This window comes from Erigeron canadensis, chromosome 6, assembly GCF_010389155.1.
Source record: "Erigeron canadensis isolate Cc75 chromosome 6, C_canadensis_v1, whole genome shotgun sequence".
Lineage (NCBI taxonomy): Eukaryota > Viridiplantae > Streptophyta > Magnoliopsida > Asterales > Asteraceae > Erigeron > Erigeron canadensis.
The window spans coordinates 42,306,234-42,331,882 of NC_057766.1; the positions used below are offsets into that span (position 1 = coordinate 42,306,234).

Here is a 25,649-nt window from a genome sequence, read left to right on the forward strand (position 1 = left end):
TTCCTTTGAGGCTTAACTTGCTGATCTCGACGAGGCAGTTGTAACTTATGCCTTCTGTGAAAGGGTGTCTTGGTAGGTCATGATCCGTCTTGACTGTATCTCGTTTGATGGTATCTTTTCATGCGTTATTATATTTATAAATATTAGTTTGAAATTTAGATATACGAGTAATACTTTTTGTTGCATAATTTCTTTAAAATTTAACCCAATTGGTTATATAAATGAGTTGACTGGTTTGAGGTAGGAATGTAGGATAATAATAGTTAGAAAATGTCGGCAAAGATGTGTAACGGGTCCAAATGAGCTCTGGCTAGTACTGGCCGAGGCAGGGGATAGCTTCACTCCCTGTGTTTTATTTATTTTTTTCTCTTTTTTTTTTTCCCACATTTTTTTTTAATCGTTAAAACTTTCCACAACTACACACAGTGAGCTGATGACCTTTTTGTGGATTTCTTGCGTCTTTTACATACTACTGTCTAACTTAATGATCTTGAATGCGCTCATGTGTTATGGTAGAATATGACCCACAGGGTTTAATGTACATGGTACTGTAAGGTGCATATATGTTTGTAAATCATACACTAGATCAACCATAGCTAATATGATTACTTATGATTTGTTGTAATTAATTACTGTACCATATTTTGATTGTTTTGATTAAAAGGTAACTATCTGATCATCTTTATCCATAAAATTAAACATTTATCTATAACTATGATGATCATGTATCATTGGACAACTGGTACATTATAATGAGTTTCATGTAAAGCAATATTCAATTGGTTAGCAACTTTATGGCAATCCATAAAGGAAAAGGTTGAGTCGTTATATTCAGAGCATAAAATACATTTAAGGCTTTGGTTTGAACATCTCACGTGCGTGTAGGTGACATTTCACCACATCTTTTTGATCATTACTACTTTTGGATCCATCCATGCTACTCCTCACGTGGAGTGGGGTGAAGCAAACACGCACTAACACCTCTTTTTAATCATGTTTATAGAATGTCTTTTATCACTCTTTGATTTGTTAGCTATATGAAATTGTGATTAAATATATATTAACTGAATATAAATTACTTAGAACAAGGATTGGTAAATGTAGAATTGGTAGGGGTGGTTGCCCCATTTTGCTTAATTAAACTTCGGCTTCGTTTAATTATACTCGTAGTAATTGTTGATGCAGGTTCTGTCGGTAGTGCTCTATTGATATGGTTCGTAAAACCTTAGGTTCAACCTGGGAACTGGACCAATGTAAGTTTGTTGCAACCAGTTCAGTTTTTAATGAATGCAATGAAAAGGATGTCGCGTGGTTTTAAAAGCCTTGCTCTGTGAGTAATTCATTATATGTTCTCCATCCAGGGCAAGGATAAATTGTTTCAAATAAAAACTACTGAACTTATCAGTAATTTTATTCTCTAAGAAAGCATGAGGTATGTCCTAGGGATTTTTCCCAAAACAGCAAGAATCTTAACAAATTGGAAACATTATGCATAACTGATATTATCAATCAAACAATTGAATCACATACAACTTACAAAACTGACTTGGATAATAACCTACTACCGATCGAGAGGCACAACTTAACGCCCTCACCTATCTTGAATCCATTATCGTTAAGCCATGATTTGTATTAAGATATTGAGGCCTTTCTTTATATTGTTGAACTATAAATTGGTGTGACATTATTGAGTATTTGAGTTATCGTCGATTCGAGTAACAGTACCCTTTTTTTTTTTTTTTTAGTTTTACAGCAATTAAGAGAAAAGTGAGAAGTAAGTCATATGTTCTACGATCGACCTCAATATTTTGATGTATGTAATCTTTTAATAGGGAGTATCCAAAGCAGCTGATGCATATAAAATTGTAGGATCAATTACATGAAAGTTAATAAAATGACACTCATGAGAGACATTATTAGAGGAATTTCAGGACTTTTGTCACATATCTCGTGATTGTATTATACATGTATAAAAGAATTCTAAAGTAGTGCATCTGGATCCACATTTGTTAGCTGTGGGCAACTCTAGGTATTCAATGAGTTTATTGTATAAAGATTTGAGAACCCGATACGTGATTGGAGAGCAGAGTATGGCTGGATTTGAGGGATATTTTTTTGAATTTGACCAAATGGTGAAACTGTTGTAATACAAGAAAGTCATGATTTATTCATTTTATCCGTATCAAGTAATTATAAATGTCATTGGGTTTATAGCTTAACTAGATTAAACTCAACGGGACTGACTGAAAACATAAATTAAAAAATATAATAAACTAATAGTTACATTATTACTAATAATTTGTGATAATATAAAAACTGTCAGATTACGTATGACTGATGTAAGGAATAAAATTATAGTTTATGAATAAATGATATACGCCAAATATATTAAAACATAACTAATGAAAGGTAAATATTTATAAATTATAAAAAAATATTGATATATATTTATAATAAATAAACAAACATAATATAACGTATATAAATACCTTTGTACAAATGTAATGTTTTTGAAAGGTATATATACAATAATTAGAAATATATATAATTACAAATAAAGTCTGAGAAAAAATTGTACCTACATGAAGACGATATCATCAGATATTTGAGTAAAATTGTTGAACTAATAGTAATTAACAAAAAGATAACTATAAGTCATCAAAATATTATAAATTATCAATCAAAATATACAATCAATGCACTAAAAGTTTGAGTAAATTTAGAAGTTTAAATTTTAAAGTTTTTTATTATTAATTAATGATGATTAGGATAAATAATAATTTTTAAAAAGGCTTAAAATTAAGAAATTAATGTAAGTATGACACATAACGAAAAATCCTACATGACATTCTCTCATAATTGTCAACTAATCAAAAAATCATCCTCTCTTAGTTATATATATAGATGACAAAGTATATATACTTCCATCAATTGTCATGACTTTAGGCGAATTAATAGAGGATTTTTCTCCTATTAGATATTTGGTAAGGGCTCTCTAACATGAACCTGATTAATACAACATAGTCTAGACCTGTTATGATATTCAATCCGCATCTGTAAAAAAAAGAAAGTAATTATAAATAGAAGGGAAATTTATTTAGAATAACATAATATGTTGGTACTAGTTACTGTTATAAATTCATCGATTTATATTCTTTGATATAAACAAAATACAGTATTTCATTTCAGTATTAATTGAAACTTTCTGTAAGATTGATTAATTTCATTTCTAAAACAATCCAACATGTTTCACGTAACTAAAATGTTTTACGCAACGTTGTTTTTTTTTTCGATCAGGCGAAGGGAGAAAAATATAAAATTAATACAAACGTACTAATTTCGAATTGATTGATTTTTAATCTAACGAACACCCTCCAATACCCATGTGCATATGAACATTACAATGACATTGGCCGTTCTTATGAATAGATACCTATACAACTACCATTTTTCTTTTTAATTAAAGCACGCTGATAGATAGTTGTACAATTGTCTTCGAGTTTGTTTATTTTTCTTTTTAATTAAAAAACATATGTGTTTAATATAACAAACTTTTAAACCGTTTTTTAGGGTTGTTTTGAATTTTGTCTATCATTATTTTCTATTTGACTCATACAAATTGTGTGTTTTGTTTCTTAAAAAAAAAAATCATATGTATTTAATATGATAAATGTAAGTAGGGTTAATATATTGTTTATTTATGTTTTTTTATATTTTATTTTTTATGTCATGCCTCATATAACCGTTGAGATTTTGTCATATCATTTCTCTTTTTTGTTTTTCTTGAGTTTTATTATTTGTTTTTTGCAAAAAATTTGGTATACTTTTATTATTAGTTTTTTTTTCCACAACACTACAAACTTTTAAATATGGTTGTAACATTGTCTTATATATTTAACGTGCCAAAAATTTTAGCTAACGCATATATAAACACAACGACAATAACAAACAAACGTATCTATATAGAGTAGATTGTGGAATTGTTGTATTAACCTAAAATATACTCGTAATAGATAACTATAACAAAACGTACAAAGGTGGATCGATTCCCCTAGTTGACTATCATATACATATAAACTGAACACATGAAAGTATTGCACACTAAGTTTATATTACTTTAATAGAAGTAGGTGGAAGTATTTGCTGCATCCGAATCTCTGCCAAGAAAGGAACGAGCTGAGCTTCAATCATTGAGCGCGGTGGTTTAATATCTTTCCCTTGTAACGCATTTCCTTGCAATCTTCGCATCTGGGAAGCAAAAGTATCATCCAAAATCTACAAATCGAACAAAGGATCAGGTTAAATTGCTAAAAAAACAAGATTCCATTTGCATAACAGAGATAATTATTTAGACAACTTACTCCAAGAGCATAATAAGATCCGTTGTACCATACATGATTTTCCTTTCTAGCTTTCAGAAACTTCAATACAATCTCTATCATGCATTCAAATGTATCACAATACATTCTTTCAAAAACTCATATAAATATCTAAAAATGGCATCTGATTAAGATTAATCACCTGTCCCATTCTATGATTCTATCCCATAAACCACGACAACTAGCAATGAATATTTGATCTGTAAAAACTTTATGCAAGTTAGATACATATTCCACTAGCGGTGAGCACAAAATTTGCATCCTTTCAGGGACCCTCTCTCCGTCATCTTCATTTCTTCAAGAATTCTTTGACTTCATGTGCTGTGACTTGCTTGCACCTGTAACGATTCGTGACTCATTAAATTTTAAGAAGTGAAACTAAACACTTTTTATCGTATGGTTCTATGCTACTTACATTACTAATGAGTTTGATCATAACAACCTGCATATAGTTTTTGTTTTTTACCCTTAACAAGACAGTAACCGCATTCATTTGCTCCCTATAAGTTTTGACTTTTTATCACCGCTGGCTGGAAGATACGATGCCCATGACTTGAGTTTGTCTTCTACTCTACAATGTAGAACATCAAGGATTCTTTTGATGGTATTTAGAAAAGTTCCCAACTGCCATTAAACAAAACCATAGAACAAATAGACTATTTGATTATGGTACATAACTTTTTCATAAAAATATTTAGAGTAAAAATGTCTCACCTGATTAGGAATGGAATAGGAAGACATTTGATAGTCTTCCAGTTAATTTCTGGACTTAAAATATGAATCGTCTTGGGAATGCTATTCTTCACGGGTGTCAAAATAATTGTAAAGTTATATATATATATATATATATATATTTTATAATACATCTTTGCACCGTCTTAACCTTTACACTCTATTCTCAAGTTTTTTTTTTTTTTGAAAGGATAGAAAAAGAAAGGATTAGAAAATTATCCTACTTTTTATTCTTGAGTTTTTTCTTATACTATAGGCCTATTTGGAATCGTATATAGCATATGTATTAGGAGTCGTCGTCATTAATTTTTACTCGTAACAACCTTTTGACTAATAAAGTAAGGTAAGTTAATGACGGTATATTTAAGTAAATGTTACCCTAAATATCAAGTAGAAGTCTATTACACACTTAATATTCTTTTTTGTCTTAATAATTAAACTTTAGTTACCATTTCACTCTGTTATATACTTACACTCCATTCTTAAGTTTTTTTCTTTTAAAGGAGGAAAGGAAATGATTACAAAATTATCTTATTTTTCATTCTTGAGTTTCTTTTTTTTTTAAGAAAAGAAAGGAAAGAAAATAAAACTAAGGGCTTTTATATGTAAAAACCTTTTAGCCATTTTTAGGCTGATTTGAATGGAAACTTTTTAACTCATGTGTATAATTATAAATTTACCCTCATTAACCAATGACAACCTTATAGAAAAAATGACATTTATAATCATTTCCCCTTTCTTTCCTTTTTTCTAACTCAAGAACACTATTAACTTTGTATTTTCTTTTCTTTTCTTTAGTTTTCCATGTAATTCGAGAATGCATGCCTTTTTGATATATGATTTTTTTTCTTTCCTAATTCAATTTTCTCCTTTCTTTTCTTTTAATTAATACTCGAGAATACAGTGTAAAAGAAAAGGAAATAAAAGAAAACTAAAGGCTTTTATATGTATAAACTTTCCAGCCATTTTTAGGCCGATTTGGATGGAAACTTTTTAACTCATGTGTATAATTACCAATTTACCTTTATTAACTAATGTCAACCCTATACAGAAAATGACATAATTGTAAAGTTATAATCTTTTTCCTTTTCTTTTCTTTTCTTTCTACCTCAAGAACACTATTAACTTTGTATTTTCTTTTCTTTTGTTTAGTTTTCCATGTAACTCGAGAATGCCTTTTTGATATATACTTTTTGTTCTTTTATTTCCTTATCCAATCATCTCCTTTCTTTTCTTTTAAATAAAACTCGAGAATACAGTGTTAATCCGTTAACTTTCATAAGTTGCAAATTAGCCCTTGAACTTTACACCGATATGCCTTATTTTATACCCATTACCCACGTCATATTTAGTTGTTTTTAAGTGTTTTTAGAGTCGTTTTCATATACATCTAGTGCGTTTATGGTATTTGTTAATGTTTCAAAAATTAATAGGTAGACACAATTATGAAGAAAACGACATTTTGAGGTGAAATGTGTGCTTACAGGAGGTTCACAAGGCACGAAATCAGACTTTGAAGTTGTACAGAGTTATGATGTGCCGCAGTTGAAGAGATGCGCCACATTAGCATTAGTTCTGGAGCACTGCACTGCAGTCACATGACTGCGCTGCATCGAATGATTTGAGAGTTAAGCTGCGACGTAGTGAGGAAGACTGCGCCGCAGCCTAGTCAGTTCACGCCGGTCACAAAGTCGACGATCTGAAGGGAGACTGCGCCGCAGTCCTACACTGCGGTTGTGTACGGGAGTTTTGTAGATGCAAATTTGTGTGACAGTAGCAACGTAGATTTGGTTAACTATCTTGGTCTTAGGAATTTATATGTAATCATTAAATAATAAGTTGTTAGGACATATGTTTGTGTTTAATGATTACGGTTGAACTTCATTATGAGATGTGTTTATGTTGATTGTTATGTTTTTGTGTTATATTTATTCTTTTGCAGGTACAAGAATGTGGAGCCAAGGTTAGAATGGTTGTAAAACACTTAAACGATGATTGGAAGTTATGTACAAATCAAAATAAGGACCAAAGGGATGCTCCTCATGCTGACGTCATCAGCACATTCAGTTGTCCTCGTGCTAACGTTCGCACAAACTCATATGGGTTTTGGTGGATAGGCTTGATTCACTTCGTGTGAAACCCAAGCCCACACGAACTAAGTATACAAGTATTAATACCGAGCCTAATTACGTTTTATAAAACAAATTGGTGATAATTATGTCGAATTGTTGCTAGTTTTTTTATTTTTCTGGGAGGTGTCATGCTTCTTTTGTCAACATATACTTTTCTTATAGAAAAGAAATATCAAACAACTTTTTTTTTAAAGTTAGTTTCGATTAAGACGTGCTGAAGGCAATTTTAAGTAGCGATTTGTTGGACCTCCAACCTATTCTTATGGAAAATACCTTGAGATGAGAAATCTAAGACTCAAACCCGAAACTTTAGAAAAAACTCACTTCCGAAAGTCACATAGTGGATTTAGAAGATATCCATGACAAAGACCAGTAGTCATAGAGACCAGTTGTTTCACCGATCTTTATGATCCAAATAACCGGTTTCTATGCTAAAATTCTGTACTAGTGGTTTGTTAAAAATAAATGTTAACAACTCATTTGAACAAAAGATAAATAAATTGAAAACGGGTTGATTTATGTCATATATATATTAGTAGCTTTAGAGAAAATAAATAAATATAAATTGTGCGCGTATATGGTGCGACGACGACTTCTTTTATATACTTACCAACTATGCTAACCATCACTAACTAACCCGCAAGGTACCAACTACCTATCTAGTTGAAATAAATTTCCCAATTACTCACTAGCTACTATTTAAACTTTTTTTTTATATCAAAGTGTACATTCGCTATTATTGTTTAATAGACTGACTAGTTCATCCATATTTATGTTATAAGCATTAGAAAGTGTATACTTTCATTACCTATATTATATATATATATATATATATATACATACATGTACAATCACTACTACATATATGAGATACTTATAAAAGAGAATATAGAGCAAGTAGCAAACAATTTGCGCTTTAACATATATAACTTTAAGTAGAGATTACAAAGTTTATGACAAGTACAATATAGTGAGATGCCTTTTAAATCCAAATAAGGCATGTATTTGTCTTTTACAAGGATAAAATGGTAAATGACACTATTTCAAAATACATTTCTAAGCGGGTGCTAACTAGCTACCTCAGCAATAATAGAGCCACAATGCTTTCACCCCCCACCCCAAACTTAACCTCATTCAATATCAATATATAAACCATATACAAATTCCTTTAAAAATTCGGTAATTTTTTTTTATAAATATGAAAATTTCAAATTCTAACTTTTTCGTTTTGTTCCAAGATGAACATTTAAAATTGTCCACCTTGAAATGTCTGTCCAAACTGCCAATTAGATGGCGCCACGTTGTAGCTAGTGATGGTTCTTCCGTCGCTAGTCGTAACTTGGAAAGAAAGGCTTTGGCCATTAAGGTAAGAGTTGCTTTGCCAGTTTTGGCCCCAGTTCCTTGACATGGGTTGCCACCCGGTTCTCGACCCTTTGATTGAGACCGAATGGACGTCCCCTGCACCTCCAACATTCGTGACCAAAACCAAGTTGAAGTAAGAATGACCATTTATTGTAAACCTCACTCCTCCTTTCTTCATACAAGGCACCCTGCACAATAACAGATTATTAATTGTATAAAAGTTAAAATAAATTCGTATATTAAAATGTATAAAAGTTAAATATTTTTGTACATTGAAAATTAAGTATCAATACCTTTGGTATGAAACGGGCACAATTCCAGCCCGATATTGTGCAATTTGCAAAAAAGCTGGCTCCGCCAAATCAAAATGTTGTAGAGGAGGGTTGCACCATCCACCATTGTCATTAGACTGACTGGGGTTAGGGGGACAAAAATTCGTGGCAGTCACAATTATGGAACCGGGCAAGCACCACTTTGGGTCGTCATTGCATCTCATTTCATAACACGAACCACAACTTAAGCCATTGTTAAAAAGTGCGGTGCTCAATGCAGCGGTGTTCGTACCATATCCTTGGCTATACAAGTTTCCATAGCCACAAGCACCGCCTACATGAATGAAAAATATATACAATTTTATAAGAAAAACAAATTTACATATATCGTTACGTTACAAAACAAATTAATAGTATTAATTTTTTTTGTAACATACCCATTGTACCGGAGGCGTCTCCGCCGCCATAAAAGGTGGCATGGGCATTTTCCCAACCTCCATAGACAACATTGAAGGAGCATATAAGTAGAGAAACAATGGTGAGTAGTGTTGAAAGAGCCATTGTAAGAATGTATAGCTAGGTAAAGATGTTTGGTATATTGTGGAGGGAATGAGCTTAACTCTAACTTATATAGGGAAGTTGGAAGGAGCCAAAAGGCTGGGGACCATTTGTTTTAGAAAGTGACAATTTTAGCATATGTTCAAGCAACCATATCCACAAGATCCCCGTCAAAAGAAAAAAAAAAAAACGATTAGTACGTCTTTATTAATTTCAACACTAAATTTATAAACGTAAAATAAACCAATAGTTTAATATAAACAATATTAATTATATTTAATTAATTTTGACATATGGACTCTATCTACAAATATTTGCTCGTATAAAAAACTATAAATATCTAATTTCTTTCATATCATGCATACCATCAATGAATTACATTAAGAACATTTAAAGTGAATACTAAAAGATTTAATAGCGGGCAGATATATAACTTTTAACGTTATTACACTAACATGGATTAATTAGTTTTGATTGGTGAGAGTGTATTTAATTAATATTTTATGACTTTTGTAAGTAGATATATATATGAATGAAGACGAAGACAATCCAAGTAGAACACATGCGGTGGTTGTTCCGAATGAACTACCAAATTGATGTCCCTACCAGCACATGCAACGGCAATCCTCTTTTAACTGTTTCTTTCAATTCTTCTTTTCTTTTAATTAATTTGATCCTTTCTAATTTATTATCTGTTTTAAAGTTGGTTATATCGTATTTTATGATTCAATGCTACATTCGGATCCTAGCCAGTACCGAACTTCTTATAAAAAAAGTTTATAGAATATATCCAGTACGTTACTTATATAAACTAAAAATCGTTTTAACATTAGTTTGACACACACATATCTATATCTCTACTATATTATAAAATAAAATTCACTTTTCAACTTTCAACATTCAATTCAACAATATACACATATTAATGCATAATATATCATACATCAATGCATACAATTTTCTCTCTCCTTCATAAATCATTTTATTCCTCTAATTCTTTCAAAATCTTTTATCTCAAAAACCATACATCGATAAATTATAAAAATTATATGGGTGTTCTTAAAATTTCATGCTCTTTCATTAGAGATGCCATTCGATATACTTTCGACGAATTTTTAAATCCGAGTGTGGAGCCCGTACAACTAAGGCATTTGACTATGACACTCTATGACATATAACCTCCTATGACCTATCACACTTTATGACCTATCACCCTTATCATTTTATCGCCGCAACGCGCGGGTACTTACTCTCGTGTATATATATATATAGGGGTTGAGTATTGTAAAACAAGTATTAAAATAAAACAAATAGGATAAGATTTTGACCCTTAGGCTATCTCCAATGGGCTGCCCTTGGATATCCTTTGCGCTTGTCCAAAACTAAGGATTTTTTGAAGGATGTCCTTACCTAAGGGCATGTCCTTACTTGTCCTTACCTAGTATATTTTTATTTTTAGTGGAGGTAAAAGGATATGTAAGGATGTTTGTATGGTTGGAGATAAAATTATAAGATTTGAAGGATTTGTAAGGATGTATAAGGATTTGTAATGATGTAAAAGGATTTGAAAGGATATGATGTGGCAACTCAAAGAACGCCTAAGGACGTCTTTAGCATTATAAATAGCCTTAGATCATGGTTAAATTGATGCACGAAGATTCACGAAGCAATTGATACACAATGATTTTCATGATGCATGGTGATCTTCACTGAAAGAAAACCTATTGTTTTATTTCATTTATTTATTTTATCTAAAACCTATATATATAATCCGTGAAACTAATAATTATTTGATTTTTGTCAATTGTGTTCAAAATGTAAGATAATAATATATGTAATGTGTTACTTAAAGTTTGTTACTGACATACTCCATACTTGTAAATCAAGTTCATTATATTGATCGAGAAAAACGTGCAATATATGTCCATCTGGTTTTTCAATATTTTAGTGCGTTAGTTGAAGATTGCATGACAAAAATAAATATGTGGTGAAATTGAGCGTTTGATCATTGTTATTTTTTTTTAAAAGTAAAGCCTAAGTCAAATAAGGACCAGCTCAATTGCCTTGCAGGGGCGTACGTGAGAAAGGGGGATAATTATAAATAGGCCGGTGTCATTGTGTCAATAAATATGTCTCATGTAATTAACATTAACTGTGTAACAGTGTATATATAGTAGCATCGATCATTTGTAACATGCATGTTTCTCTGTCTCCCCGGCCGAGTTGATCAGCTCGATCCTCCAGAGCACCACCTCCTTATTATCAGAATATTTTATGAATCATTAACTAACTTCTGTGTTTACACAATTACACTTGATATATATAGCAAGTGCTATGTAAGGCGGACGTATGGCTCCTTCTAGTATAGATTAATTAGCCGTGCGCAAACACGTACGCTTAGGCCCGACTCTGAGAGCCAGAATTTTATATCAACAAAACAATTCGATCTTCATAGCTATATATAATTAGTGTGTGAATGAGATTGATAGACCATTGATAAGGTCTTTTGACATAGGATAACCTACTATTATTCGAATTTCAATTTCTACATTTATATATATATATATATATATATATGTATATTTATTGAGGAGTTAATAAAGAAAAAAATTAACGAGGGTAAAAAAATAAATAAATATAATTAAAGATCGATCATTATGTTCGACACAAGTATAAACATGTGTGTGGCTTTTCATTTAGCACTCCAACAATAATATAAAAATTAAAGTGCAACATCACTCTAAGTCTAATTTTAAATTTTAACAAATATATATCATATATAGCTTTTTAAACTAAAAAAATAAAATGTCGCATGACCACCACCTTATGGAGTCTTAATTATTATATCACTCATTTTGATGTGCATAAGCATTTTGCTTCTGAAAATCCAACGATGAAGTGGCATTAACTATATATGCCTTTATGAATGACGGTAAATCAACGTACCTAGGTACGTGTAATAAAATACGAGATGTAGACAAGTATACTTTTACCTGATAGTAAAAAAACTACTTATTTTTAACTAGTGGCGGGTATAAATAATCATTTTAGAATATGCAAAATTCTTTCTAATACAAGAATACAACTATGCAGTCTTTAATTTTATATAGGTGCCTATTTTTATTGTTACTTTCGTGAAAACGACAATGCAAAATCCACAGGGTTATCGATATTAAATTCTTTTTCAATACAAAATAAAGTTTTGTTTTCGGAAATCAGAACATGGTTTTGGCAATTCATTAAAATGAAGATGGTTGGTGCACAAATAGACTAGTTAGGAGATAACGATTCTTTTTCCATTTGTCGGTTCTTAAATTACATTACAATTTATAATATAGCTGTTAATCATGTCTGATTAATTTCTAAAGAGTCGTGTTTAATTGTAAGTCATAAATTAAAAAACCTACTCAAGTGTCATACACATGTGATTTGTTCTCAAAACACGAAACTTTTGTTCGTCTATGTTTCACAATATAATATAATAAAGATATTGTCGTTTAGCAAAACATGTCAGTGTTCTAAAATCTAAATGACATCTTGTAATAAGAAAAACATATAAAGGATGATGCTGATACTGAGGATACGTGTGCCGACTATATTATTGATCTGATTTGGTTACCGTTTATGCTAAATTCAATGATTAGGAAGGTTAGATTAAGAATTTGTGGTGAGGTTTAGAGGAGTAATTGTCAAAAATAAAAGGGCCTACCATGTTACTAGCACATGCAAATTCCTGATATTGTGCCCGTATTTCTTAAACCAAATTTAATAATTCTTTGACTATCATTTATAAACTCGTTTTAGGTTGATACTTGCATATATATATATATATATATATTTTGGTTAATAATAATAATAATAATAATAATAATATATTTTTACAATATTACAAAATTACAATTTATCATTATTATTACTTTTTAACATTTTTAATCTTTAAAATACTTAAATTACCTTTTTACTTTTAATTATTTCTCAATCTACACACTAGATTTATCCAATATATCTTTAAAATATTTTTCAACTTTTATATATCTAAACTACCCCTTTTCCTTATATACTATTTTAAATATCTCCATAAATTATTTATAAGTATATTTACTTTCTTTATATTAATTATCTTTACATTAATAAGCATAACGCTATTGTCACTGTCTCTAATGTCGTTGCATTGCGTGAGTACCCATCTTGTAAAATTAAATGAGATGTTGATTCTATATCTTCAAATATATTGCATTTGTAATTGAAAAATGATTCGTACTGCAGACTTTACCTAAGTTAGGTACTGTCACTTTAAAAAAAGTTACAAATTAAACATTTGAATTTGATAAACATACATAGCCCCCTGAATTTTACATAACCCTCTGCTTTATCTAAGATAGATACTGCTGCTTCATGTAACCTTTCCTTTTTCTAATTTTGTATTGTATTGTAATTGTATTTTACCAATGCAAAGCATTATAAAGTGAAATACTGTATTGATTTACATATATGTTCTATTTTGAAACAACAGACAAGGTTTTAACTTTACCTTTTAATTCAAATACATTTGGTATGTGTTATACTTTGAATGGAACCTATTAAAAAGATGATTCCAACAAGAAAACACAAGTTATGAGATATGGTAGTGGTTTTTTTTTTTATATATATATATATATCTAATTTATACAATACTAGTGAATAGTTTACATCAAATTTGTCATTGTATATGTAATCAGAAAAATAGTGTAATGTATCACATACGGAGTAACAATTTTACATATATAGTGCATCGGTACATGTACATTCCACGGGTTCTTTCTTGAAATTTATCAACAACGATACTTAATCTAGTCATGATCGGAGTCTGACTCAAATTTACGTGACCTTAAAATCATCGTAAACATTTTAAGTAGATGGATAACAAATCCGTATCTTTGAAGAAATCTTGTGACAAAGAATGGATTTATTTGGGGCTAAGTGTGAGAGAAATTGCAGCCACAAGGGGGGAAAAAAGGGTATCCGAATTGTGCATGTTGTATTGGGGTCCAATGAAAGCCCTGCTCACAAGCTGCTGTCTGCTTTTGGAATTTTACATCCATTTTCTCTGAGGAAAAACATGAGACATCATATCTCTCATTAAGTCATTTTCCTACTTTTTATCCCTTTTAACACATCGCACCTAAAAAATTTAAGTCGGACACATAAAAGTTTTTGGTGACAATGTATACAAATTACTACATTGAACGAGAGAATGGAGCAACGAAATATGATATTCTTCCTAATTAATGTGATATATCTTACGATGAACTGATATTTGCGAACATGTTATAAGTTGTAAATACTAACATGATACATGCTACAATATTCCCTTTTACGACATATGATAGACATTGCTAAGGGAAGTGACATTCGTAGCATTTACTTTGATGTATGTACCACAATTGTGTATTACTGACTTGTACGGTATGTTATACAGTATATACATAGTGTTACATTTATCAAAAATGGTGGTACGAATATGAGTTCTCTATCGCTAATATGGAGCACATAGTTTAAAACTAACTTTTGCTTAATCTCAAAATATGGTTGATATATACTTCTCTAATTGTAAGATTACATATAAAGTTAGTCTTTGTTTCGCCAATAAATAACTGGTAAACATATATACTGCACTCATTGATAAGGTGTGTATTTCATCGTTAGTGGGGGTATTTAGTTACTTCACAAATACAAACACTTCTATAAAATATATGTTACGTTTTTGTATGTATTGTAGGCGATATAAAATGCTCGATTATATCAGTGCCCATATGATAAACAAAAAGAAGTGAGTACATATTAATTTGAGTTCAAACAACAAATGAAGGAAGATAAGAAAATGAGAGAAGAAAATGATTTGTAACATGTTTTTTTTCTTTCAAAACTTGTTTAGTATCTTTTTGTACGTGTAACATTTCTCTTTTTAAAGTATACTGAACTTTTTATCTAACAAACAAGTTTTTGTTTGTGAAAGTAGAAGAAGAAACTTTCACATCAACAACCAATTGTTCTTTGGTGAAATATGAAAAGTTACTTTCACAACTTAATATCAAATATCAACTTAAGTATGAAAATATGAATCTGCGAATTAGGGAAACGAAAGATGTCCAAATCACAATATCATCCAAAAACTTAAATTTTTGATAAAAAAAAAGTTGGACTTTAAGGAAAAAGCACAATTGAGAATAAAGTTCTCCATGTTCATCTTAGCTTATAGGATATTAATATATACTATATTGAATGGATTATATCAAAGTGAAGATCAAAAATGGTCCAACTGACTTGAAAATTCAAATTGCTGACATATATTGTGAGCGAAACAAGAAGCAATAGCCATCAAGGGGTAGTTATTGACATGGTGTTGTTTACTAGCCACTAAACCACAGACACGGTGAGCCCCCACTCACCCTTTCCATGAACATCAGTGTTGGAGGTGGTGGGTTACTGTGCCATGTGCATTTAAAGCGTATGTTCGGTTCGGTTCAACCCCCATGGACCATGTCTTGTGACTCAGGGGTAACATAGTTAATTCGGGTACCTCTCATAGATTTGCTTGGGACTTTTTCTTTTTCTACAAAAGACTTTAGTACCCAAATCTCAAAATGTATGCTGAACGTGTCTAGTACTAACATTGTATACATATTGATATAAAAATTCCGAAACGGTAACTTAGTGATATTCAGGGAGTGGATTGGATTGCATAGTTTCAGGTTATATCTATTTTAGCATTCAGAACAAATAAGCATTTCGTTTTCATCACATATCAAAACATACAAATCGGTCATTTTGTATTCACTATTCACAACATATTCAAATAGAGCCCTTATTATATATCACTAAATCATAAAAATCAAACATACCCCAAGCTGTGTTACCTGCTTAGCAACTACTTTCCAGACTAGTTAAAAAGGCAAGAGAAAACTGAGACAAAAAATTCCAACACTAAATAAGTTACAATAGCATGAAAAAGTGGTAGCCGTTAACATCACGGCAATAAAGAACAATGTTGTATCCCACAAACGGGATGGTTAAAAATAAATAAATGTGAAGAAAATGGTGCTTTTGAGCACTAACAAGGCGTTAGTTAGTCTATGAACAGTTCAAAGAATTTGGTGGTAACACAAATGTGGAAAAACGATGAGAATCAAAATGTACTGCTGCTTTCGCTGGCAGAGATTGAGGGGCCTTCAGACTTGACAAGATGAGGATTACCTCTGGTGCTGATATCGAGTCCCTGGAAGCGACCAAGTGGATCCTGTTGTAGTGTCTCAGAAAGAGCCTGAGCCTGAGCGTGGGCGGCTGCAAGTAGAGAGTGAGAGTTGTGGTGGTGGTTTGACATGTTGGACTGGTGCGACTGGTGGTATTGTGGCGGCCCCAGCTGTTGATGGTTTGTGAAAAAGTTTGATTGGTTGTATGGAGCATGGTGCATCCCCAAATTATAACCATCAGAACAGCTTGCTATTTCTCCCGTAGCCATTCTGAGCCTTTCAACTTCTTGCTTCAGCGCCTCATTTAAAGCTGTATTTATTCACAAAGTCAGTAAACTTTGTTGGATTGTTTTTCAGATCATTGACAATTATGTCAACAATTTGGGCATGAAATATCTTACACAAATGAGAGAAATAATAGAGTATTTTAGAAGAACTTACCGTCACGTAACTGAGCCTGTTGTTCCATAGCTTGTAATCGAAGCTTTAGTTCCGTATTTTCAGAAGACAAGCCAGTTGTATCCCTCTGTATAAAGAAAACGCCGGTTTAAAAATAAACATTCATACAGTTTACAAAGGCTGTAGAACCTATACTGGAAATCTGGAATTATGATACAGATATAGACTTGGAAACAATAAAGACGAAATAATCTGGTTAAACAAGTCACAAAAGAATTAAATAATCACCTGAAATAGAGTCAATTGAGCTGAAAGGGTGGTTGCTTCTGTTTGCAAGGTCTGAACTTTTCTCTCAAGCTCAGACATATAACGTGCCTTCCTCTCTTTAGAACGAGCAGCAGATTGTCGATTAGCCAAAATTCTGTATACTAGTAAGCATAAGATGACCTGATGCTCTCAAAGAGTGAAACTTTTATAGAATATACTAACTAAAGTGGTGTGCTTTGAATCCCCTAATCCTAATATAAAACTTTTCATTGGTGATAATTCTCTGACATCCCCTCAAAAATCTTACTATAGCTCGGTCCATTTTGCTTTAACCATGACTATGTGTCCCTATTTAGAAGGCAGCCACATAGAAAAGTATAAAAGCACCAAACTGTAACACAAGAATGGCCTTTCTCTCTAGCAACTTATACTTTCATAGCTAAACTAGGGTTCCCAGTTGTAGAAATGAAATGAAAGCTTTTTCGCAAGAGCTTCCAATAACAAAGCAGGAAACACTAATGATGGATAACTGACATTAGAAATCTATATTTGTAACATTCATGGAAATACTTCAAAAATTTTAATCCATCTATGTTACTTATTTGTAATCTACCCTTTTTCAAACATCAAAAGAACTAACTTCATTATGATCTTAAACGGATAACGACACACTTCCATATAAGATCGATAATTACGATTATCATCGTAGCGATTCTCTATTAAATCAACTACGCCTAGTGGCTAGTACTCAACTAATAGTCTTATACAAAACCTTAATACAAATGCAATTCAAATCTATCCTAACAGTAATAATTTGCATCAATATTCAAAAGAGATTATGTACAGCTAAAAACATATCAGATTCACATAGATCCATATCACGAAACAGCAAATTAACTTACACTTAGCAATAGCATAAGTTCCATAACATATATATACATACAGTCATACACATACCTATATCTATATCTATATAAGTAATAATAATAATAATAATAATAATAATAATAATAATAATAGTACCTCTTAGCACGCTTAGGATCAAGAGTCCACAATTCAGCAAGTTTTTCAGGGGCCATAGCTTTTTTAGCTTCAATACTTTCATTCAAAAAACTCGAACTGTCAACTGAATTACTATGCCTATGTCTAGGTCTACTACTACTACCTCCTCCCACATTCTCTTCAAATCCATCTCCACCACCGCCGCCATTGAAAACGACGTCGTTATTATTATTATTGTTAAAATTATTAAAGCTACTAGATCCACCACCAGCGGCACCGTCAGATAGCTTTTCAATATCCATATAAGTACAGAACAGATCTTCTTCAGATCCTAACTCTTCGAAGCTTCCAGAAGGTCCGTCGTACGGATCAGACGCCAGATCTAGATCGTCTGGCAACCGGAAGTTCATCTCTGAATGTGCTCGCCGGTGATGTGATGGACGGAATGGAAATGACGCCGCATTGTTTGACTTCACGTTTTGGTTTGATGGATCTTGCATTTTAAATTATTTTAATTATTTTCAGTTAGTAGTCGCTGTTTAGTCTTTCAGTTTCTATGTTTTTATGATGATGTAGAAGAAGAAAAAATAGTGTGTCTGGAATCTGGATCTGGTTATGTAATTCGGGTTGACGCGTTATTTACCTGCTCAATTGGGTCAGGCTTAAAATTACTATTGGGCCATTTTTTATTGGGCTTAATACAAAATTTTAGTTCTTGTTATTTACAATCGGGCAATTCTTATTGGGTTAATTATGTAAGTCAAATTATCGCCCAATATTACTGGGTTTTTTATTTTGGAACATGATATTGGCTTATTGTTGTTAATTGTTATAAAGGAATATCCACGTAGGATATGCCAGATGTATAAAAGAGGATAAATAGTGCCACGAAGGCACATGCCATGTAAGCATGGCTAACGTAGAGCATTAGTGAACACACGCTTTCCATGCACATGTCTGGTTTTTCATACGTCAACTTCAATTTTCCCTTCTTTTTTTTACAAATCGTTTTCCCTCGAAATTGTTTTCTGTGATTTCTCTAATCTCTATTATACGAATTCTTGTTACAAGCATATTTATTCAATTATTCCTAACCATATGCCGTTTAATTCACAAAAACAAAAAAAAGAGGATGATAAATATATAAAATGAGTACTGTATAAAATAACAAATCTTTCGAATGAGAGAGGCAAGAAACTAACCATTTCTGTATGTAGACATCATTATCAATCGTGAGGTTATCCATACATTTATTTATGGAAACAATTTGTGACATACGCAAAAGAATATCATCATGTACTCCATTTGTAATTTTTCAATAATTGTAACACATCCAATTGGGAAAGAAATAAAGAAAAAGATCCATTAATTTGATGCTTTCAATCAAATTAAAGAGTCGTTAAAATGTGCCTTTCCTATTGGTGACCTCTACGCACAAGCAATTAATTATCTCCAAAAATAAATTAAGAGTGCATGTCTTGATCATATCATCCATCCGCGGGGATTTATTAGACTCCATCGATCGATGGCATCTTTGTATAACCATTACGTTGCTACCACGTCATTCCTCGACAAACCATCAAAATCTATTTCCGGATTAAACCACGTTCATTCCTTCTCGATACCTAACCTTGTTGTTAAGAATCGGTTTCCAAGAATCTGTGCTGAAGCGGTTGTTGGTTTAGATGGTCATCATGGCTGTAACAAAATCGTAAATGATGATAAAGAGTATTATGATCGTAAAGACAAGCTGGATGAATGGGTCCAAGGTTCAGTTACAGAAATAGTGAAAAACATAAGACAAGTGCCTTTACTTGTTCAGATTTACGCTAATGGGGAGGTGAAAACGGAGAAAGCTGTAAAATCAAAAAGCTGGCCAAATGTGATTACAGAGAGATCGTCTTCACCACCCGAGGGTATTATACTTGTGGAAGAGATCAAGGAGAGCAAGAACCAAGAATACAGTTTTGAATTAAACGAAGAAGGGGGCACTAAAGCTTTCGGAGTTCTTATTCAAGGTAAAACTACAGGAAGATACGATGGATGTAAGTCGGCATGTTACTTATTGGAAACAACGTGTAACTTTGATTATGGGGCGGGGTTTACTTGTAGTCATTTTTGTTTGATGAAAGTGAAGAGCTTTAATGAATCTGCATCTTCTCAGTTGAAAAGTTGTTGGCTGGTTGATTGAATTGGAATGGCAGTTTGAGATACAGTTCAAGACTCGATGTAAATGATACATTGTTCAAAATGATTGGGGTTTTCATAATGACCGAAACTTGGTTAATTGTGAAATTTCCAAAATATAATTGCTAAAGCCATAATCTAATTATATATGGTTTTAATTCTATTGTGTAGCTTGACTATGTAGTTATTGTATTTTATTCATAACAGGTTGATCCTTGTATGCAATTATATTCGATCTTAACAGATTCATTCATATCAGGTTTAAGCCTTTAAGGTAGTTGTGCATTTGTGCCGTAATTTTCATCACTGCAAAAAAACCTATACTGAACACAGTGAAACATTGTTGGTCTACGATTCCAGTATATATCTTTTGAAGTAAAAACCAGATACATACACAGAAAACTCGGTGTAAAATGCCACCAGACCAGTATCAGCTATCAACTTTTGCTAAATAAATTATCTACCACTTTCAGAACCTCTATACAATTCTCCCCCACATTGCATACTAATTTATAGTATCCAACACATCTACATATATACAGAGGCCACAAATATGGGGACTGGTATCACCTATATATGATAGACCCACGCAGGGTCAGGTCAGGTTTGATTCAGGGTCAGAGCCAATTGGGTGTTATGATCATACTTCAAGCAAGGGTTGAGGGCTTTTGAGAATCTTGAACCTTGGCTAGAGACCGATATTGCAATTTAACACTCTCCGCGTTATCAAGAGTTTTCACAACATACCTGTGTGCAATGAATAAGAGATATTTCCATTTATCATTACCATTCATCACAAATAGACTAATGGCATGGTCTTGGGCCCACAAGATTTCAAGTTCCTGATTTTTAGGGGTTTTTAAATGCTTAATGAATAGAAATCCAGTGGTGGCAAGTTGGGTAACGGTCAAAACATGTAACTTTTAAAGATGACTTGTAAGGTTTTATGCAATTTGAACACACTCTGTCTGGGTGACTCTCAACCCATGCATAACTCATTATTCATCTTTCTTAGTCTAATAAAGATTACCCATCGAAGTTTAGAGTTACCAGAGAGAGGACTAACCATCCATTTAAGCACTGAGTTGTTACAATAGCTTCACGGCCAACAAAACGGGGAGGCGTCCTCTTATTACCCTGAAACAGAACTTCATAAGTTAAAAAGAAGGCACAAGAATCACATAATGAGGCATTAAATGCTATAAATGAATTGAAATGTAAAAGTAAATTATAACCTTAATAATGACACGCTCAGTCACACGAAAAGGAAATTGTACACCTTGGCTTCTCGATTGGTCTGCGAGTGCTGAATCGCCATAGATGACTCCATCCTGCATGAGCCAAGAAGCCTTAAATTACATTAAAGAAAGTTCAAAACCCTTTGTATTTATTGTCTACTCCTGACAGATCCATGAAGGAACAAAAACAAACCTGATCTAATCTATTTCTTCTTTTGGATACACGGTGAGTTTGCCCCCCTTCTTCCCTAAGAAATGCATGAACAGCAGATCGCAGGGCTACACAGTTAGACTGAAATTAGAAAATTACAATTGTGAAAAGTATTCAAGGATGGATAAAAACAACCACCAATTTAAGATCTAAAAAACTGCGGCATAAGTCAATAAAAATTCCATGTTTATCAATCAACATATCTTGAGGTACATAAATGGCAGTGGCACGAACCAGATACTACAAAAGTCTAACAATGATGCAAGAACAAAAACAGCCGTAGCAACAGGGAAAAGTAGATATTATTGTTACAGATATTAATTTGATAGATAAAGTCATTTACTTTTAATGACATTGTAATGAACAATATATTATGCATCAGATGAATCCCAACAAGTGGAAAAGTTAACGGCAGTGAAAGTTCCATATAGAATGAGATCAAGGGGTTGTTGGGTGTTGCTTATTACAACTGCTTATGCATTTTGAAATAATATAATAAGACCCATAAGAGAAAAACTGACCCACATATAAGGAAATCATATTTTAACAAAAAGAATTCTGCAAGTAATAAACAACTCTTACATAAATTTGGAGAAACTGAGCCTTCTGACACTGGGTGTGAACAAGTGTAGCATGCTTTCTGGAAAACATTGTACATAAAGGAAGTCAACACATATTCTGGAAACAGTATAAGCATTTTAATTCTGAGTTCATTGAAAGTAAGCATCATTAATATTAAAAAACAAACATAGACATTTCATGAGTACTTTTTGCATCCTGCACTTGCACACCAAGTTCAAAGAAAAGAAAAGTGAAATAGGCAGAATAGACAAACATCAAATACATTATTGATTTGCTATTGTTGCTTCCAGATTATGCATCACAACAATGTATCGATTTCAAACTATCTTACACAGTTACACCATGAATTCATGCACTTAAGCGGATAACTAATAACGCACATAACATAAAATATTTATTCCAAAAATCTATAGCTACTATTGTTTCTATGAATAACCTCATAAATAGTACCAATGTACCATTAGTCCATTCTCCCATCTATAGCTACTAGTGAGTGTTCGCTAAAAACCAAACAATTATCATAATAGACTTCCCAAAAGTAGCATAATAACAAGACTTCAAACTACTCACAATCCTCATAACATGCTGCATTCCACTACTACCAAATGAATGGCCACAAGATAGTATCATCGCGTCATCCATGAGAGCTCCTCTGTACAAACATAAAACAATAAAAGATGTGTTAATATAACAAACTAAAAATACTCGCATAAACTTGCAACTATGGCTTAGCGAGTATGAACCAAAGCAATGGGGTACGGCTACTAACAACTCGGCGTAGGCAAAAGTTATGAATAGAGTTGTTGCTAAGGTCATTGCACGGGACAAGGGTAAATCTCCACTGCTAGATAAGGGTAAAGGGTTGGTGATAGATGAGGAAAAGTTGCTAGTGTGTGAAAAGCCCATGTTTGGGACCTGGAAGCTTGCTAATATTGTGGAAAAGGCTGGGCCAAGTGCAATTACTCTCTCTGATTACTGCCGTGATACCTTGTTTAATAACTATAAGACCCCATTGGCAAAAGGGTTTTCTGTTTGGAAGAAAGATTCTGCAGCAAGTGTTGACAGTGGATACCCTTCTCTATTAGCTGTTAATAGGGAACCTAAAAGTACCAATTGTTTTGGGGTTGCTGGATCCGGAAATAAGAAATCATATGCTGTTGTGCTACAGAAGACCTATGAATCCAACTCAGGGATACTCTAACCAATTGTAAGCTATTAACTAACTCTAACCAATCACCAACCAATGAGAACTCAACTAATTTTGAGTATCCCAGAGTTGGATTCATAGGTGTTCTGCAGCACAGCAGCACAACTGGTACTTTTAGGGTCCCTGTAAACAGCCAATAGACTAGGGTATCCACTGTCAACACTTGCTGCATAATCTTTCTTCCAAACAGACTACCCTTTCTCCAACGGGGTCTTATAGTTATTAAACAAGGTATCACGGCAGTAATCAGAAAGAGTAATTGCACTTGACCCAGCCTCCTCCACAAGATTAGCAAGCTTCCGGGTCCCCAACATGGGCTTTTCACGCACGGGTAACTTTTCCTCATCTATCGCCAACCCTTTACCCTTATCTAGCAGTGGAGATTTACCCTTGTCCCATGCAATGACCTTAGCAACAATTCTATTCATAACTTTTGCCTTCGCCGAGTTGTTAGCAGCCGTGCCCCATTGATTTGGATCAACATAGATTGAAAAGGCAAAAGTGTCACAAGCTTCTATATTTCCCTAACAAATAAAAATTCCCTCTCAAAAAAATAAACAAACTTGCAAAAGTCTTACGTCAAAGGGTCGGAGAGTATGGCCCTTAACGACTCCCCTGAATTCGAAACATCCTTTCTTCCACTAAACCCACAAGAGCCATCATCAACCAACACATCTTTAATCCCTGAACCGGCACTCGAACCCTCCACCACCATCACCATCCCATTAAGACAGTGAGGATAGTACATTTCACCATTCGGGTGTGCAACCGTAGTAACAGCATTCTGATACAGACACAGTTCCCCTTGAATCCGATCACCGTCATTCGAACTCGACGTTACATCATTTCCTGCCACACCATTACATGTAAAAAAGGTTTATACAGCAAAAACTCGGAAATCAAGGAAATTAAACAAATTTAAAAGTGAAAAACTAACCAGTAGTAGAAAGATGATTTCTTTTGCCATTAATACCATTTTTTTCACTACTTCTATTATTAGTAACATTATTACTATTCAAATTATTATTACTATTATTATTATCAGTATTAGTATTTACAAATCCAAGCACGTGACCACCTTCGTCGTCTTCGTCGTCGTCATTATTAGGAGTATCTGATCCATTATCGTCGTCGTCGTCGTCGTCGCTAGGTTCGAAAATGCTGCGGCGAAATTGGGAATTGGGATTGGGTTGAAAGTGAGGGTTTTGATGTTCAATAAATCGAGTGAGTTCACGTGTTGTTTTGTTGTTGATAGTGTTTCCGTTGAGATGATGGTTGTCGTTTTGGAAGAATAGGGTCTGCTGCTGGTGATGGTTTTGGGGACGATGTAGAGCGATCTCTTCGGAAGCCATGACACCACTGAGCTAGAGATAAAACTATTAAACCCTAGCTCTAATTTGTTATTATTCGATTGTTAATTATGATTATGATTATTATTATTAGGAAAATGATTGATACCTAAAAATGGGCCAAAAATGATAAGGTTGACATGTGTCATGATTAAAGGTATAGCATAAGAAAGTGAATAAGTGGTATCCATGTATCAATTATAGAATGTATTAGACATGTTTTTAGGCATATATATCATTATTCTTATTATTATTATTAACGATTAGGAGATATAAGTACTCACTACTCACTAGTGTCATGATAAATTTAGTTGGAAGAGAAGAATTATTTGACTGTCTTAAGAAAATTTGTTCATAGATTTTGGCCACCGGGTTGGACTTGGGCCATTGTTTTCTGGGGTTTGTTTGATTTGGACAAGAAAAGGGTTGTCATTTTGGTAAAGGTCAAATCCTTTTGGACATTTGACTTTTGTTTTCAAAATTAGAAAAATGAAAAAAAAAATCTAATCCTATTTGCTTTTAAGTATAGAGTTTCTCAATTAC

At 32.8% G+C, this 25,649-nt stretch overlaps 4 protein-coding genes and 1 long non-coding RNA gene across 6 annotated transcripts; 1 reads left to right on the forward strand and 4 right to left on the reverse strand.

Annotated features, from left to right (window-relative positions):
- Positions 1-3,927: 3,927 nt before the first annotated feature.
- On the reverse strand, positions 3,928-5,175 carry LOC122605913. 2 transcript variants are annotated; one of them, XR_006324744.1, is made up of 5 exons: positions 5,094-5,175; positions 4,795-5,003; positions 4,522-4,717; positions 4,362-4,435; positions 3,928-4,275 (listed from the first exon to the last, which is right to left on the reverse strand). It is a non-coding gene; the product is annotated as an uncharacterized LOC122605913 (long non-coding RNA). The 2 variants fall into 2 exon arrangements; XR_006324743.1 differs by having other exon boundaries at positions 4,795-5,175.
- A 2,966-nt stretch (positions 5,176-8,141) lies between these two features.
- On the reverse strand, positions 8,142-9,473 carry LOC122603073 (expansin-A8-like). The gene is made up of 3 exons (XM_043775684.1): positions 9,315-9,473; positions 8,899-9,211; positions 8,142-8,793 (listed from the first exon to the last, which is right to left on the reverse strand). The coding sequence occupies exons 1-3, from the start codon at positions 9,436-9,438 to the stop codon at positions 8,490-8,492; spliced, it is 741 nt and encodes a 246-aa protein (XP_043631619.1). The 5' UTR covers positions 9,439-9,473; the 3' UTR covers positions 8,142-8,489.
- Positions 9,474-16,378: 6,905 nt separating this feature from the next.
- LOC122603072 (transcription factor RF2b) lies at positions 16,379-18,915 on the reverse strand. The gene is made up of 4 exons (XM_043775683.1): positions 18,354-18,915; positions 17,352-17,484; positions 17,106-17,190; positions 16,379-16,974 (listed from the first exon to the last, which is right to left on the reverse strand). Exons 1-4 carry the CDS (start codon positions 18,830-18,832, stop codon positions 16,601-16,603), a joined length of 1,071 nt encoding a protein of 356 aa, XP_043631618.1. The 5' UTR covers positions 18,833-18,915; the 3' UTR covers positions 16,379-16,600.
- A 728-nt stretch (positions 18,916-19,643) lies between these two features.
- LOC122606112 lies at positions 19,644-20,777 on the forward strand. Its single transcript, XM_043779077.1, has one exon. The coding sequence runs from the start codon at positions 19,858-19,860 to the stop codon at positions 20,521-20,523; it is 666 nt and encodes a 221-aa protein (XP_043635012.1). The 5' UTR covers positions 19,644-19,857; the 3' UTR covers positions 20,524-20,777.
- Positions 20,778-20,843: 66 nt separating this feature from the next.
- On the reverse strand, positions 20,844-25,172 carry LOC122606113 (U-box domain-containing protein 62-like). The gene is made up of 8 exons (XM_043779079.1): positions 24,695-25,172; positions 24,336-24,606; positions 23,121-23,202; positions 22,551-22,608; positions 21,951-22,036; positions 21,755-21,850; positions 21,586-21,656; positions 20,844-21,266 (listed from the first exon to the last, which is right to left on the reverse strand). Exons 1-8 carry the CDS (start codon positions 25,107-25,109, stop codon positions 21,167-21,169), a joined length of 1,179 nt encoding a protein of 392 aa, XP_043635014.1. The 5' UTR covers positions 25,110-25,172; the 3' UTR covers positions 20,844-21,166.
- Between the last annotated feature and the right edge of the window lie 477 nt (positions 25,173-25,649).